This window comes from Peromyscus maniculatus, chromosome 8 (genome assembly GCF_049852395.1).
Source record: "Peromyscus maniculatus bairdii isolate BWxNUB_F1_BW_parent chromosome 8, HU_Pman_BW_mat_3.1, whole genome shotgun sequence".
Lineage (NCBI taxonomy): Eukaryota > Metazoa > Chordata > Mammalia > Rodentia > Cricetidae > Peromyscus > Peromyscus maniculatus.
The window spans coordinates 109,034,168-109,051,879 of NC_134859.1; the positions used below are offsets into that span (position 1 = coordinate 109,034,168).

At 46.8% G+C, this 17,712-nt stretch overlaps 1 protein-coding gene across 5 annotated transcripts in view; it reads right to left on the reverse strand.

The window, feature by feature from the left end:
* The window catches only part of Csnk1d (casein kinase 1 delta), a 36,953-nt gene that overhangs the window by 2,868 nt on the left and 16,373 nt on the right, over positions 1-17,712 (reverse strand). For 3 of the 5 annotated variants that reach the window (XR_013042010.1, XR_013042011.1, XM_076543947.1), the window contains exons 3-8: positions 13,662-13,810; positions 12,721-12,949; positions 12,118-12,288; positions 11,302-11,450; positions 9,416-9,587; positions 7,952-8,091 (exon numbers count right to left, since the gene is read on the reverse strand). Coding sequence is in view for 3 of the 5 variants with exons in the window: in XM_076543947.1 (XP_076400062.1) it covers positions 7,952-8,091; positions 9,416-9,587; positions 11,302-11,450; positions 12,118-12,288; positions 12,721-12,949; positions 13,662-13,810 (1,010 nt within the window). In the remaining 2 variants the exon portion in view is untranslated. Of the gene's footprint in view, positions 1-952; positions 3,000-4,095; positions 4,159-7,951; positions 8,092-9,415; positions 9,588-11,301; positions 11,451-12,117; positions 12,289-12,720; positions 12,950-13,661; positions 13,811-17,712 lie in introns of those variants that run through there. The other 2 variants (XM_076543949.1, XM_076543948.1) reach the window with 2 other exon arrangements.

The following is a 17,712-nucleotide window of genomic DNA, read 5'->3' on the forward strand; positions in this document are numbered from 1 at the left end:
GGCAAGCTGAGGGTGGGGTTAGAGGGGCAAGAACTCAGGCATGGTTCTGGGAGTTTCCCTCTCTAGCACGTCCACACCTGCCACACACAGGGAACTAAGTGGGTTTTGGCCATAAATCCTGCCAGCACTTGACTGCTACAACTGAGCCTCCAAGTTCTACTGGCCAAGCCCATTAGGATGTGGGACAGATAAGAATTCCCAAGAGGCCAGGTGGCGGCGGCACCTGTAATCTCAGCACTCAGGAGGCAGAGGCAGGCGGATCTCTGAATTCAAGGCCAACCTCGTCTACAGAGTGAGTTCCAGGACAGGCTCCAAAAGCTACACAGAGAAGCCCTGTCTTAAAAAAAACAATAAAAAAGAATTCCCAAGAGGACAGGTCTCCACAACATGAACAGACCTAGTTCCAGCAACCTGATAGCTTTTCCCTGTGCCTCAAAAGGGTGCTGCTGTAGAAAACTCATGTGCATGCCAGGAACAGTGGGACACACCCACCTCAGCTCCCCTCCCTAGCAAGGTGAAAATCTAAGGCACTAGCACAGAGGGTTATGTAGGTTAGGGGCTTCTATCTCAAAAGGTGCTTATAAGGTGAGTGGAGAAGGGCTGACAGAACCATCACAACATCCCTAAGTAAACTCATAAGAATATCCACCCATACACCCCAGAGTCCAAGTGGGAGCCATCTTTTTGGCTCCTACTCCAACTAGCTTTCCAATACTTATAGGCTGAGAAAGGACAAGCAGGACTATCATCCTGAACAAGTTGTTTTACTGGGTCTTTAATACCAACAGTCAGAAGGTTGAGGCAGAAGAATCACTCAGTTCCAGGACAGCCTGGGCTACAGAAAGAGACTGTCTTAATCTCAGAGCCAGCACCCACACCAAGTTAACTTCCATATGGCTTACATACTGAAAACTCAGCTGCTGAAAGAAAGACCACACAAGGGGGAGGGAGGAAAGGTAGAAGTCATTATGAATTTATTATTTACACAATTGTTAAAGTACACAAATACAGTGGGAGTACAAACGCACAGCTCAGACTGGTCACCAAGACACAGGTTGATACACACATTCTAACTACGCTTCCTGCGAGTGATGATGGGATTAAATGTTAGGCAAGAACCGTCAGAGTCACACCCTGGAGGACCTCCGACGGACCTAATCTCAGCGCAACCCAACAGGGCCAGGCCGAACCCGGACCAGTCTCAAGGCCACCCTGACACCCCTCCGGCACCACAGGTATCTACAAAGAACACTTGCCAGGCAGGCCAGCCAATGAAGAGAGGAGGCCCAACTCTGATGATAAAGAATTTGCAACAAAAATCTCAACCTTGCCCAACCCTCCCAACCTCCCTCTGCACTCCCAGACACACAGTCCCACCTAGTCAAGTCCCTGCACCCTAAAATGCTTGCAGAGGAACCAGCTCAGGACTCAGAAAGCACCCACAGGCTCAGATGGCTGGCTGGCACAACTAATAGCCACATTCTGGGATGTGTGACCCGCCCCCTACCCCAGGCCAGTACTCAAGTACCAGGGAACTCTGGGAAGAAAGGAGAAGCCATGGTGGCCAGTATAGTACCCAGCATAACTCTCCACAGGCTGACAGGAAGAAATGAGAGATGGACCCCATACATGTACTACATCCCATTTCTCAGATGGGAGCTCAGGTCCTGCTGTCTTCATATCCGGTGCACATGGTGGGAAGAGCATGTTGGCATCCTAACCGCCAGCAGCAGAGCAGCCCAGCCCGCTGATGTGTCCAGTTGAAGATCACGAAGCAGCGTGTGGTAGGCGTCACCTGCTTCTTGGCACTTCAGGGTTGATTCCCTTTGGCCACTGGTCCCTCTGGGCAAACCATGGTGTCTAGGACAGCCTGCTCCCGGGGCTCTGAGCAGAGAGGAGGTGATAGACCTAAGTGGCATCTGCATGGGAGTACTCAGTCTGTTCAGCAACTTCCCAAGTTCAAAGGCATAGAGGCAACCAACACTACCAAAACAGCAATCCTCTCCCCAGAAACCAGAAACACAAGGTCAGCTTTGAATCTTGGAATGCTCCAAGTAGCCTATAGGGATCTCAAGGCCTCCGCATGTGAGTTCTTCAGAGTTTTGACTTCCTTCTTGCCTCCTTTGGGAAGAACATCATTCCATAGAGCCTTGCTGAGAATATACCTGGCACACCCTCGCTCCATGGCAGTTGAACTACCTGCTCTGATGATTACAGGCATATCAGTTTATAGTGGGGAAGGGTAAGCAAGATGCCCAAATTAGGCTGATGGGAGCCCACAAGACACACACGCACACACAACTGATGAGTATTTCCTTTCCAAAGTGAACAGCACAACACAAGAAAACAAAACAAACAAAACACACATCCTTGACACTCACATGTGCCCCTCTCTTGCCTGCCTCCATTTTACACAGAAGCTCCAAGCCAGCATGTCTCAGGATTCTTTAAGGTCAACATCTTTTTTGTTTAAGACCGCAAAAACAGACAAGAAAGAAACAATAAAAAGACAGAATTCTTTACACAGATTTAAGCCAGTAATTTTTAGCAAAATGATACAAAACTGTCTTAACCAAGTAGAAGACTGGTAGCTGCGGTGGGATCGTCAGGGAGTGCAGGTCCGCCACCACTGGTGGGAGCTGAGAGGCTCTTCAGAGGGAGTCGGGTTCTCTCTGCAATGGTCTCCCAGCCTCTGCTCTTCATTCCAGCCCCATGATAACTGAACTCACATGGGGCCACGGTGGCAGCCCCTGGCGATGGCAGCTCTTGGAGCCTGTCCATTTAGTTTGTGTTTTGATTCCCCATGAGCATCGCTGGGTGAGTGGCCTGGAGAGCTCCCGGCGTTAACATTTCGGGTTTAGACCGGGGGGCGTGTCACTAGTAAAGCCATTGGTAACAGAGTAGATCAGCCATGCATTGTCTGCCCTTCACAGCAAAAAGGAGAGTTCTCATCGGTGCACGACAGACTGAAGACCACTGGAAGCCACCCGACCGGGAATCTGTCGGAGCCAAAGCACAGGACAAGGTCAGCATGAGGCCAGAGGAACAGGCCAACCAGGCGTTTGGGCACACATTAACACAATCGAGCCTGGGAGGGAAGGGACACACTGCCACCTGGCTTCAATATCAACACCTTCACCCCTGGCTGCACAAAAAGGCCTCTGTAGCCAGGACAGGGGTCGAGCAGAACACAGGACAGGAAGATGGGGAAGAGGAGGCATGCAAGCAAGGAAACTGCAGAGCTGTGCTCCTGTAGATCTGAGTGGAGCAGTGACACTTGCTCCCAGCCTCCCTTCCTGGAAAGAACTTAGAGCTTTCAAACAGGCATATCCTTAGGGAAGATAGGAAAAGCAATTCTTATCAGCACATTTCCAAGGTGCATATGTATTAAATAGAGCAGATCGCCCAGCAGCACAACCCCACCAAAGCTCAAGCCTCTGATGGAAGGAACTACCAAGTGCCATGTGGCCAACAAGAAAGGAGCTCAGCGTGGACACCCAGCCATGCACTGATGGCAGGGTAGCAGGTGGCTGTGGCTGGATTAATACAGACAACAGCTGCATGGACAAGATGGCTGGGCAGGTACCGAGTTTGGAAAGAAACACAAAATGAGGACAGAGATAAATGAGAGAGTGGAAGAGGAATGACTGAAAAAGCCAGGATGGGCATAGACCACCGGGAGTCTGCATGTAGCAAGAGCTCAAGAAAGCCCAACACCAAGCATGGCACCACTCAGCCGAGTACAACAGACACATGTGCCAGCACATCTGCCCAGAGCCAGCCAGGCCTGAGGGCAGTTCCAGCATACCGAATGCAATCACAGGGAGGCGAGAGGACAAAGGCACAGCAGGATGGTTCCCTGAGGTCACTTGGTCCAGAGATTCTAAGGATGCCACTAACCCCCCAGATTGGGCAGCTCACCACAGCTACTCCATATCCCACACATGAAGAAAAACAAGCAGAAGAAGCCTCACTCTACCTCCAGCACTTGGCATGCAAGCCCAGCCCACCAGTGAGCCCAGACGATGGGTGGGGAGTTGTTCCCACCTTGCCTGGCACCTGCTACCTGCAGAGCCCCACCATGAGCACACTCACCCAGTGCTGCCTTCCGATGGAGACGAGCAGCTACTTGCCGTGGTGTTCGAAAGGAATGCTATTCTGAGGTGGGGAAAAGACAGCTGTTGGTAAGTGTCCTGCTGGCCAGACCAGCACATGAGATCCTGGTCCCCTGGCTGCCTGTGTTGAGCCTGACTGAGTCTTGATGTGGCCCCTGCCTTCACCAGGTCAAGAGAGCAACAGACACTTTGGGGACTCCAGCTAATGGCAAGTCTCTCCACATAGTGCATGAACTCATCAGTCTCTCATGACCCTTGATAAAAGCGGCCATTGCTATTCCAGCAGAACCCTCCTAACTTTGTGCTCTAGAGAAACGGCGGGGCTGAGGAAGCCCTACAAATGGTTTGACAGCACTACGCAGCAGGTGGAAGGGATAGCACCTCCCAGGATACACCCATGGGACACTCCCTCCTAATGAAAGCACCAGGATGATTTATTTTAGGGCAGGTGTGGATTAAGTAAGGTATCAAAAGCAGTAAGTGGCACATTTTGAACTGTGCTAGACAGGAGACCTTTCTTTTCAACGAAGGAAAAACAAGTAATAGAGACTCAATGATTAGATGCCCTGCAAAGCCTATGTTCTTTTGGCTAATGAGAGCAAACTCACAGATATCAGGAAACATGAGAACATGGTCTCCCTGTAAGACATGCCTAATGCAAGTGCCCTTCAGAGAAGGGAAGATGCCAAGGAAGAAGCAGCTGCTTGTGGTCAAAGCCTGAGTGAGGCTGAGGTCCTGCAGAAAAGAGGCCATCCCAGTGACCTGTACCACATCATCAGAAGTGGACAAGGGCAGCGGATGCTTCTAAGGACTGGCTTTAACTGGGTGTAAGGACTTGTGGGTATCACATTATAACTCACAGGATGCACAGCTATTAGAAAACCAGCAGCTGTAAATAAAGGAAGCTCAGCAAAAGATATGTGCTGTTGCAACAAGGGCTTATACATGCATGGTATTCTCTAGCTCGGTGTACTAAGTAAGTAGATGTCACCACTCCTACCTGAACCCCAACTCTCAAGGGGGAAGTTACTACTGGCCTGCCAAGCCTGGAGGAACCCCACTAGTCTTTAATTTTCAAACCTCCAGAGCGGTGCTTGGCTGAGGGCCTAGAAAGAGTGGAGAGGGATGAACTGTTTGGAGAGGGATGCACATCTTACAAAGCACAACACACTGATGCTGGTGGTACTCTGCAATGAAAGGGATGCTCTGAAGGACAGCTGCCTCTTAGAGTCAGCAAAACTCCCCCAAAGGTGCAGCTGTCAAGACAAATGAGCATTTGGAGACAACCATAATATAGGCAATCTCTAGAAAACCCCCAAGGTAGCCAAAGGAAAAACTAAGGAACTCTAGGAAGGGAGTCTCCCAGCTATGTTCAAGCCTGCTAAGAGTTCTCCATGCACAAAGAAAGACCAAGCAACCAGAGACTGATTCAGAGGCCCAAGTTAACCATGTGGAGGAAAATGCTATTCTCTTGTCACCTTAAGGCCAAGGCAGCCACAGCCTTGGCAAGAAGCAGCAGCAGCTGGGCTGTACTGTTTCTTCTTGGTATCCATAGAACTTCCTGACTTTTCCATTTCCCTCCTGCATCCCTAACTACCAGATGCTTCTTTTTTGTATTGAAATAAAACAAAACAAAACAAGACAAAAAAGACCACCCTTGCCATCCCTTCTTTAGCCTCTGCCCAGCCACTGGCACGAAAATGTCCAAACCCAGCCAGGGCCCACCACATCATGGGGTGTAGATGAACAGGCAAAACTGGACCACTTCCTAATGTGATCACAATGGTTTGTGTGGAAAAAAACAAAAACAAAAAACTGTCAAGTCTTCCATGAGGGAGCTGAGCTTAAGAGTGTATACATCAAGGGACTCAATCTCCTCATGATGTCAAAACTCAAGGTTCACAACTTAAGTTATCCCTTGTCAAACTCCCTACATTTGTTGTCTTTTCAGGAGAAAATTATACAAAACCAGCCATTTCTGGCATATCAGTATGCACAGGAACACATTTCAACAGTCTTGATTTCTGTCTGACCAGTCCTAGGTGTGGCCTGAGCCCAGGAAGCCCCAGGGATCTCACACTGACTCAACACATGTTCAGTCCTTACCCACTCAAACACCATACTAGATCCCACAGTAAGCCAGAGAGATATTGCCATACAACCAAGTCCCAGAGCTGGGTACAAGTATGCTTTAAAAACAAGCTCTTGCCGGGCGTGGTGGCGCACGCCTTTAATCCCAGCACTTGGGAGGCAGAGCCAGGCGGATCTCTGTGAGTTCGAGGCCAGCCTGGGCTACCAAGTGAGCTCCAGGAAAGGCGCAAAGCTACGCAGAGAAACCCTGACTCGAAAAAACCAAAAAAAAAAAAAAAAAACAAGCTCTTAGCCAGGTGGTGGTGGTGGTGGTGGTGGTGGTGGTGGTGGTGGTGGTGGTGGTGGTGCACGCCTTTAATCCCAGCACTCAGGAGGCAGAGGCAGGCGGATCTTTGTGAGTTCGAGGCCAGCCTGGTCTACAGAGCGAGATCCAGGAAAGGCGCAAAGCTACACAGAGAAACCCTGTCTCTACACAGAGAAACCCTGTCTTGAAAAACAAAACAAACAAACAAACAAACAAAAAAAAAAAAAAACAAGCCCTTGGACAACAGTGGCACTGGCTGGTAAGAGCCTCCTCAAATTCAACTTTGACCCTACTCCTTGTAAGTGGGAGACTCTAAAATACTTACTTCAGAAAAAGGAACCTAATGTAGACAAGAAGTGATTCTAGTCTGTTGAATGAAGAGTTTTAAATGCACACAGCAGCAAAGGCACAGCAAGGAGGAGAACTTGGGTGCGGGTGAGGGAGTAGCTATGAGAGAGGGCCTGGAACTAGTCCAAACTACCCTGCCTTCCCTGAGCACCTCCCTCATTAGAGACAGACAGGGCAACAGAAGATGACACCTCCAAGGATGCTACCGCTCAGGATCCCTCACAGGGACCCTCCTTTTGCAGCCACTGCCTTCCATGGTGTTGTCCTTAGGAGATCCTCACTAGCAAACACAAGTGGAGTTGTAAAAAGCTGGGTGTGTCTACAACAGACACCACAAAAGGTGTGAGCAAGCAGGCATACGGTGTCTCGCCTAGTGGGGAGGACGGCGGGGCAGGGATAGGGTTGTCCCTTTGAAACTGAGCAGAAATGAAAAAGCTTTACACATAGTTCACAGCCCATTACAGTCCTAATCAGGAAATAAACCCTCTAGAAACCCAGTTAGTCGGGGCTGTAGAGATGGCTTAAGCTGTTGAGAGCACTGGCTGCTCTTCCAAAGGACCTGGGTTCAATTCCCAGCACCCACACGGCAATTCACAACTGTCTGTAACTCCAGTTCCAGGGGTTCTGACCCTCATATAGATATACATGCAGGCAAAACTCCAAAGTACATTAAATGAATAAATCCTAAAATAAGAAAGAAAGAAAGAAAGAAAGAAAGAAAGAAAGAAAGAAAGAAAGAAAGAAAGAAAGAAAGAAAGAAAGAAAGAAAGAAAGAAAGGAGGGAAGAAAGAAAGAAAGGAGGGAAGAAAGAAAGAAAGGAGGGAAGAAAGAGAGAGAAACCCAGCTAGTCACAAGCTCCAACCAAGAATTAGAAGCCTAGCTAGTTAAACATCCTCAAAAATGAGGGGAAAAGTAGGGGAAGGAAGGAAATACAATCTTCACAAGTGTTATCCCACTCCTGACTATGAACCTGTAAAGTCAATCCTTAAGGCAAGGTAAGGGAGAGAACCAGTGTCTGTATACAGTGACAAGGACATGCATCCCCACACTGGGGTATGGCACATCCAGGCCTCAGTGAGTTCCACATGCATACCTGTGAGGTGGACATGCGAGAGGTATCTTGTCGGCCCGTGAGATCAGATGAGGAGACGTTGACTGGTGCCCCACGGTGCAGCCGCATGCTCACTTTCCGTTCTCGTTCCATGCCAGAGACGGGCCTAGGAGAGGTGTTGGCTAGAGGAGATGAAGAGAAACCACCATTACTGAGTACCCTTGGCTCTTGAACATCTCACTAGCTGAAGCTGGAGAGATAGCTCAGTGGTCAAGGTACTTGCTCTTACAGAGGACGCAGTTTGGTTTCCAGTACCCACATGGCAGCTTACAACCACCCACAACCCCAGTTCCAGATCTGATGCCTTCTTCTAACCTTCTTGGGCACTAGGTACACATGCAGTGCACAGACACAAATGCAGGCAGCCCCCCCCCCCCCACACACATAATAATCTAAATAAACTCTGATGAGCCTACCGGCACAGCAGAGGCTGATGGCCCTAGCCAAATACACAGCCTCTAGGTAGACCTTTTCACAGCAGAACCTGAACTTATTAACTAACTAACTGGCTCAGGGCTACACACACAACTCAAATGCTCAGCAACCCCAAGACCCCCGCTGGTAGCAGGAATGCATTCTAAGACCTCAACATTTAGCAATACACGTCAGACCTGAGCAGTCAAAGGTTTGAGAAAACCTCTGAGAGGGGGAAAAAAAAAAATTTTTTTTTTTTTTTTTTTTTTTTGAGACAGGGTTTCTCTGTGTAACAGTCCTGGCTGTCCAGGAACTTGCTTTGTAGATCAGGCTGGCCTCGAACTCAGAGACCCGCCTGCCTCTGCCTCGCAAGTACTGGGATTAAAGGTGTGCTCCACCACACCCAGCACAGCAAAACTTTTTAAAAACTTATTTTACATGTGTGTGTATTTTGCCTACCCATGTCTGTGTACCATGTGCATGCAGTGCCCAAGGAGACCAGAAGATGGTGTTGGTTCTCCTGGAACTAGAATTACAGACAGTGTAAAAGCTGTCATGTGAGTGCTGGGAAACGAACCCAAGTCCCATAGAAGACCAGACAATGCTCTTAACCACTGAGCCATCTCTATAGCTCCTTGAGAGCAAAACTTGATATAGGACAACACTAGCAACAAATTTCAGAGAACTCAATCTTTAGACCAAGTCTTGTGAGAGGAACATTCTTTTCTTTGAGACAAGACCTCACTATGCAGACTAAGCTGGCTTTAAATTCACAGAAAGCCATCTTGCTTCTTCTTCCCCCCAAGTTTTGGGGTTAAAGATATGTGTCACCACTACATTTCTAAAGGTGATATCATGGGCTGTGCCCCAGCTCTATTACTCTTCAGAAAGAGGAATGACTGAAATGGGGACACAACTCTCAAGTGATTGGCCCAGAATCCTTGTGAAGCCACAAACTGGGGTGGTTAGCAAATCATCAAACATAAAACAAGAGGCCCCAGTCTGGTGGAACATGCTAAGAGGTATGCTCACCCGTGTGTGAGGTAGGGGTAAGGGGCGTTGGGGGAGCCACTTCCTGGGTTCCCCGCAGACGGCCGGAAGCTGTAGAAGGGAGGCCACGGGTGGCTGGATTCCGGGAGTGTCTTAATCGCTCCTCTCGGTCCCGGCGTTCCCGCTCAGCATCATCTGCAGCTCGGCTGGCACCCTGAGGAGGGAAGATTAGGATAAAAGTCTTCCCTCCGGCACCAGTTCAAAGTGCAGTGCCCCCCACCCATGAGGTGGGACATTGTGCGGCTGACAACGTTCTTGGCATGCACCCCAAAGAAGCAGTTCTTGTCACTGCTTCGACTAGACACATTACCTATAAAGGTTCCAATTTCAAGTTCAAATTACAAAATTTCTTGATTGTTTGAGACAAAGCCTTGCTTTGTACCCCAAGGCTGGCCTAAAGCTAATAACCAGCCTCCCTAGCACTGGAATTAATTACAGACGTGCACAACCACGCTTGGCTCAAAGAATAAGATTGTTTTTATTTCATTCTTGTTTGTCTGTTTACTCTATGCTGTCTCACTTTGAGGCCCTGGCTGGCTTGGAACTATGTATTCTAGACAAGCCTCACACTCAAGAGACCTGCCTGCCGTTTCCCTCTGAATGCTTAAAGGTGTGAGCTACCATGCCCAGCCCAAGAATGAATTTTCAATGAAAATTTTACAAAGCCTTGAATTGTAGCAGCAATATCTGAATGATTACAGGAGCAAATTCAGACTGAATACCAGGCACTTTACCCCAGAGGCTCTTCTGAGGCCTATGAGATGTACACTCGATTGGAGATGGGGTAAGGGGTGCTAGATGACCCTTAGTAAGGGAGAGGCAGGGCTTAAGGAGACCACCAGGCTTCCTACCAGCTCAGACTACCATGCCATGCCACCACAGGCAGCTGAATCCACAAAGCTCTTAAAACTGGTAACGGAAATTATAACAGAATAATCTTCTAAGGTGGGCATGGGGGCAGCAGTACCTCCAGCACCTGGAAAGCCAAAGCATGATGATAGCTTAAGCCTAGGAGTTCAAGACTAGCCCAGGCAACAACAAACTTCAAAAAATAAAACTCAAGGTTGGAGCAATGGTTCAGTGATTAAGAGCACTTGCTGCTCTTGAGGAGGACCTGGGTTTGGTTCCCAGAACCCACACTGAATCTTACAGTAGCTTCTAACTCCAGTTTCAGGGGATCTGACTTCCTTTTCCGACCCTCAGAGCATCAGGCACACTATGTATATACAAATTCTCTCAGAAGTAGCTTTACTCCCTAAAAATTCAGGAAAAAGAGAAGAGGAGAGGAGAGGGGAGGGTAGTAAGAAGGGAGGACAGCAGGCAGGTCTTTCAGCTAAGGAAGACTTACCAACCCATCAGGAGCTGACTCCATGCAGACCTTCACTACAGCTTACCGGGCTTCTTATTATACACATCCACAAATGCCAGAGGTCTTTAGTATTTTGTGTGTTTTGTCTGCATGTAAGTAAATGAGCCATGTGCATGCAGTACCCACAGAGGCCAGAAGAGGGCATAAAGGGGAATTGGATTCCCTAGAACTGGAGTTACAGATGACCCTAAAAACTGAGCCCAGGTCTTCTGCAAAAGCAGCGAGAACTCTTCACTTCTGTGCTATCTCTCCAGCCCCAAATGCTAGAGAGGTTTTTGGCTCACTCACCATCTTCCCTCTCAGTACTCTGAACCCAGAGGCAAATTCGTCTCTAGGCCCAAGTTCCACCAGGTGTGCTTAGCTTTCAACAATTGCTACTGTGCCTTACAATTCTACCATTGTACCTTGCACAGACAGCATACCTTTACATAAAAAACCCATCCCAGCCTTCTGAGGACCAGGATGCTGTCATCCAATGCTCTAGCAAAATATCACTTACAAATTTGAGCATGTTCCAGTCGAACACATAGTCGTAAGAGAAGCCCTGGCGATGGAACAAATTTCTGAAGAGCTGTCTCAGGTAGGAGTAGTCAGGTTTGTCATCAAAACGTAAGGAACGGCAGAAATTCAGGTATGTGGCAAATTCAGCTGAAAAAACAAAACAAAACAAAACCAAGAAACTCAATGCTAGCTAAGTGGCCCAGACTGGTATCCATTTACCCAGTTCACCTCCCACAGCACCATATAACAAAGATATCAAAGATGAAATCTGAAAACTAGTCATATTACTTCAACATCTAGAACCTGGAGGTATATAGTTCAGTGGTAGAAGCTCACACAGCTTGCATACCATGTGTGAGGCCCTGGGTTCCATATCTAGCACCCTCCACACTTCCCAGAAGGTCAACACTAGAGAGCAAAATTCAGTTATCCAGGGCATTTTTATCCCAGGAGCAATCTTACCAAATAGGAAAGTTCCCTGGGAAATGGCTCTGGGAGGTGGAATAGTGGTAAAGGGTAGTCAGTTTAAGGAGCAGTTAGGTCTCCCACTATTTTCCTCCTTCCCTATCCATGTAAATCACCTCTCAAGGCTCAGTCTTGCTTCATTCCAGTCTCACTGGAGCCTCACAGAACACCTTTTAAACAAAAGCGCTCAGGGACGGAAAAGAAAAACAAACCCAGGTCCAACTGCCACCTTCATATATGAAAAGTGCCTCTTTCATACAACTCTTCTAACAGAAGGAAGCAGGTCTGACAGCACAGCCAGAGGCTTTCCACACAAGTGTCTAGTTAATACGGGGGAGGGTGGACTCACAAGGATAGCCCTTGCACAGCACTTCAATGGGAGTGGACATCTTCTTCTCACTGATCCTCTCATACTTCTGCCTCTTGGTGGCAGCCTTCAGCCCCTGCCAGGGGAGAGAGCCCAGGTTGAAGTACATCAGCACGTACCCCAGAGACTCCAAGTCATCCCTTCGAGATTGTTCTGGAAAGAAAAGGGAACTATGTCAAGGAAGGCATGTATGTCTGTGTATGTATAAAAGCAACACCTGGCAAACAAGAAAATGGAAATAAACTCGGGAGGCGGAGGCAGGCGGATCTCTGTGAGTTCGAGGCCAGCCTGGGCTACCAAGTGAGCTCCAGGAAAGGCGCAAAGCTACACAGAGAAACCCTGTCTCGAAAAACCAAAAAAAAAAAAATTTTAAAAAAAAGAAAATGGAAATAAAACTTCATAAAGACTCCAGCAGCTGTGCAAATCTGCTTGTCTGCTATAAAGGCTGGCTGACAGCCTCCATCACCAAACTGGCTCATAACCCCAGGCTAGTGCTAAGTAAGTTGGACCTTCCCCTAAGCCTTATAAGGATGGACATATTAAAGATACACTAGGTCAAGTGTTGCACCCTATGTCAGGGCTCACCAATGCCAAGGTGCGTGTTGATGGAGGCATAGCGTGCCGTCCCTGTGAGGTTCTTGTTCTCTCGATAGGGGATATGCTGGTGAGTGCGGGCATCCCGGTACTTCTTGGCCAGACCAAAGTCAATGATGTAGACCAGGTTGCCTTTCTTTCCCAGCCCCATGAGGAAGTTATCTGGCTTCACATCTCGGTGGATAAAATTCTTCGAATGAATGTATTCAATACGACTTATCTACAAACAGAAACAACGGTGAGACTGAATCCCATAGTGGTTTGTGCTGCAAAAGGAGGCTGCTTGGCAGTGAGGCTCACATTACACATTCTCTGCTTTCTGGAAAGCACAGAGATTTCAGTTAGGGTGGTCATCTCTCAAGGTATCATTAGCCCTCTATCCCCCCACAGGCCCAGACATTTCTTCTCCTTGGTTCCCATGGGAGTAGAAAAGAGAGCAGGCTAAAGTGGCAACTCACTACCAGACAATGGTCTGTTATCAGCTAAACTCTGCATGAGCCATAAACAAGATTTTCATGGAAACCACTCAAGAGTTGCTACCACTCAAATGTGAGCTCCCTGAGAGAAATGGGAAGTCCATTCAATATGGACACACTTGAGAAGCTAAAAATTGGCCTCTAATCTTGAGGCCAACATTAAACAAATTCCCCTTTCTATGCAAAAATGGGTATAATAATGGAGAATTGGCAACCCAGTAACTTCTTTATTTGAGACAGGGTTTTACTATGTAGCACCCTGCTGATCTGGAACTTGCTGTGTAGACAAGGCTGGCCATGAACTCACCAAGATCTGCCTGTCTCTGCCTCCTGAGTACTGGGATTAAAAGGACATACCACCATGCCAAATGTAACCCAGTAATTTATTCTATCAAGCCAGCAAGCACATGCCAAGTACCTATACTACCTGTGCACTTCAGTAACAGGGGTGCTTACCATTTGGTCAGCAAGCAACAGGACAGTTTTGAGACTAAACTTCCTTGAACAGAAGTTGAAGAGGTCTTCTAGGCTCGGTCCTAGTAGCTCCATCACCATGACATTGTAGTCCCCCTCAGCCCCACACCATCTGATGGTAGGGATGCCCACTGAAAGAGAAACCAAACAGAGGACTTCAGCCCAGGCATCAGATCATCTCTATTCGACACGACACAGATGTTTAGTGAATTGAGTTTGGGGGTATGGGTGTTCAAGGGGTTCAGATGATCCTGGCAATGTCTTGCCTCAAATATGTCCACTCGTGATTAAGCCACATACAGTAACACCTGACACAGAGCAAACTCTGGCAAGAGTCAAGCAAGCAGTAACAGCAAATGAGATAATTTCATAACATCAGCATCCATGGAAAGAAAAAGCACATGAGGTAAGACAGGTCCAGAGAAGCCAGCTGGAAGTCATAGCTCCACCAGTGAGACTGGAACCTAATGTTGAGAAAACAGAAGAGAAAAACATCTACCATGGGTTGTAGAAGAGAGAAAAAAGTATTTCCTTTTTTTCCCTGATACTGATGAGGGAAAAGCAAATACAATGAAAATTTCTTAGAGATTCATACGGACTTTAAACACACCAACCAGTAGAACAGAGTATGGAGAACAGGACAAACCCAACATAAAGAAACCAACTGGGTGAGGAGATGTGCTTGTGAGATGGAGCTGTAGAATCCAGAGTTCTGCACCTTCGACTATGTAATGAGACCCTGTTTAAAAGAAAACAACAACTGTAAACCAAACAACCCAGAACTCCCAATAAGGGAAGGAGCTCAAGGATGCTTTCAAGATGCCAGATCTGAAAAAAGCCAACCTAGAAAAATATTTCATCTAAGAACATGGATGACTAACAACAGTCACACAAAGATGCTCAGGAAAAAGCGAAGAGCACTTGCTCATGAAGACTGCCAGGAACAAGAATGCACACAGAAGCTTTGTTCAGGTCAAAGAGCAAGCATTGCAGAGAGACAAGCTTTACAAGATGCCCCGTGTTCTCCTCTGCCTACCAGAGCATGTGGTCTAGTGAGCTCCAGACACTGTCACTGGCTCTTATCATACATGCTCCACTTTTGGCTCTGTCATGAGCCCAGGGCCTCTCTTTCCTTCCATGTGAAGCATTTAGTGGAGCTTCATTATGAGTTTAGATGTTTGCAGTGAGATCCTACCATTTAGGAAAAAAAAAAAAAAAAGCTTCATTATCTCAAAGTATTTTTTACATCTTACTTGAGAACCCATACAACAAATATCTAAATATTAAAGTAATCGAGACTGGGGACCTAACAGGATACCTAGTATATTCCTAACAGGAGCTTCTATATCCCAGCCACCTTCTGTCACCCGTGCTTGCCATTCAGACCTCCCTCGTGTGTGCTATGTAACATTTCTTCTTAAAAAAATTTTATTTTATTCATATTTTATGTATGTTCTGCATGTATACCTGCATGCTAGAAGAGGGCATCAGATCCTATTATAGATAGATGGTTGTGAGCCACCATGTGGTTGCTGGGAATTGAACTCAGGACCTCTGGAAGAGCAGTCAGTGCTCTTAATCTCTGAGCCACCTCTCCAGCCCTGTTACATTTCTCATAACCAGTATTCCACAATCTCTCACTACCTACCTGTCATTTGGATGGTGTGGTGGTTTGAATGAAAACGGCCTCCATAAGCCCATAGGGAATGACACTATTAGGAGGTGTGGCCCTGTTGGGAGGAAATCTGTCACTGGGGGCAGATTTTGAGGTCTCAGACGATCCCAGGCCCAGTGTCTCACCCTCTTCCTGCTGTCTGCCAATCCCAGATATAGAGCTCTTGGCACTGGATGTAGTACCTCTCTAGAACCATGTCCGCCTGTATGCCGCCATGCTCCCCACCATGATGACAATGGACTAAACTTCTGAACTCTAAGCCAGCCCCAATGAAATGCTTTCTTTTATCAGAGTTGCCATGGCCATGTTGTCTCTTCACAGCAACATAAACCCTAAGACAGATGGTTTAGGTTTGCTTTTCCTATTATAAATGGCACTGTGAAGTATGTTCTTATATATGTCCACTGTAACACATGGAATTCCTTCTTAATCTCTGAACATACACCTATAAGCACATTTGCTGTGGTGTTTAAGTACAAATTATCCAACTGTACAAGACATATGAGATGATAACAGCAATGAACAGGGCCCTGTTGTTGGACATTCTGCTACTTGTCCATTCCCTACTTGTACCTAGTGTAAAAAATGATTCTCTCTGACCACTGTGTCTTTTATGAACACAACCACCATGTCTGTTTCTCTTTTCTGAAATGCTCAAGCATATTTTGTGACCCCAAAAAAAAAAAGTTTAATGGTTTTATGTGAGGCAAGTATCTTCTTGTGGTGAGTAATGCTTTCGGGTTTTTTTTTTTTGATAGGGTCTCACTGTGGCCCCAGTCTGGACTTGAGTTCCAGTCTTTTCTGCTACCTCAAGTGCCAGGATTACAGGGACATGTCATCATTCCTGCCCAGCTTGTTCTCAGTATTTTTCTCTATGAAACTATTCCCGACCCTTGAGTCATAAAGAGATCCTATTATTACCTTGTAAAAGTGTCAAAGTGCAATGCTACATATTGAGACCTTGTCTTAATAATAATAAATGTTGAAATGCAGAAATCATTTTTGCTTCTAACAGTGATGAAGTTAAGAGACCCAACTGACCCCTGTACTGAAATAACTCAAGAGAGGTAAGATAAAACATGAACCTCAGGAAGATGATGCTGATGTTTGAAAGACAACCACCACATGCCCAAGTGTCACCATAAAAGACAGAATCAAGCTGAGCGGCAGTGATCCATGCTTTTAATCTCAGCACTTGGGAGGCAGAGGCAGGTAGATCTCTGCGAGTTTGAGGCCAGCCTGGTCTACAGAGCAGAGTTCCAGGACAGCCAAGGCTACACAGAGAAGCCTTGTCCTCAAAACAAAACAAAACAGACCAATGTAACTTGACTTCAGTCTAGAAACAACAGGAGGAAGAATGGGCAAGACAGAAATACTGAACACAAAGGGGATAAGATTCTCAATGTCTGGCATCCAAAGGTTATGAGACATAGTAAGGCATGTGAGCCCACAAATTAGAACTGGTAGAGATGAGCATTAAAAGTTAAAGTATGCCAAGGGACTGTAATTCCAGCTATTTAGGAAACTTTGGCAAGAAGATCACAATAACAAGTTCAAGGCTTGTCAGGGCTACAGAGTGAGTTCCTGGCCAGCCTGGGTAACTTATTGAAACCCTGTGTCAAAATAAAAACAAACAAAAAAGTGATGGGGATGTAGCACAGTAGTGGAATGCCTGCTTGGCATGTGAGGGACTCTTGAGATCAAAACCCAGTATTGCAGAAGGAAAAAAAAAAGTTGTAATTAAATATAAATAAATTCCAGGTCAAGAACGTTAAAGGAGGCCAGGCAGTGGTGGCACATGCCTTTAATCCCAGCACTTGGGAGGCAAAGGCAAGCAGATCTCTGTAAGTTCGAGGCCAGCCTGGTCTACAGAGTGAGATTCAGGACAGGCACCAAAACTACACAGAGAAACCCTGTCTCGGGAAAAAAAAAAACAAAGTTAAAGGAAAGAAAAACTCTCTCTCATACCAAAGGTTGAAAACTGTAATGTCTAAGATTGAAAAAACACCAAGCAGATTAAACATTGCAAAGACCAATAAACTCAAGACAGCAATAGAAAATATGGAAGCAGAGCAAAAGTAAACAGGAGCCTTAGTGTACTGTGCTGCAGGCTCAGCTCAAGCCATCAGTGGAAATGGGAAAATGAAGCAGGCAGGTATCTGAAATCCAGATTCAGTTCAGGTGCAAGAATCATGAAGATAATTACATTAGTGTACAACAAACTGCCCACACAAATGGTGTTCTATCCCCAGTAGTCCTGCATAAAAGCTCCTTCCTGAAGAACTCAAGAGTACCAAGTGAGATCCATAGCTACACAAAGCAACCACAATTACTTGGGAGTAAAGCCCTTCTTAGCTG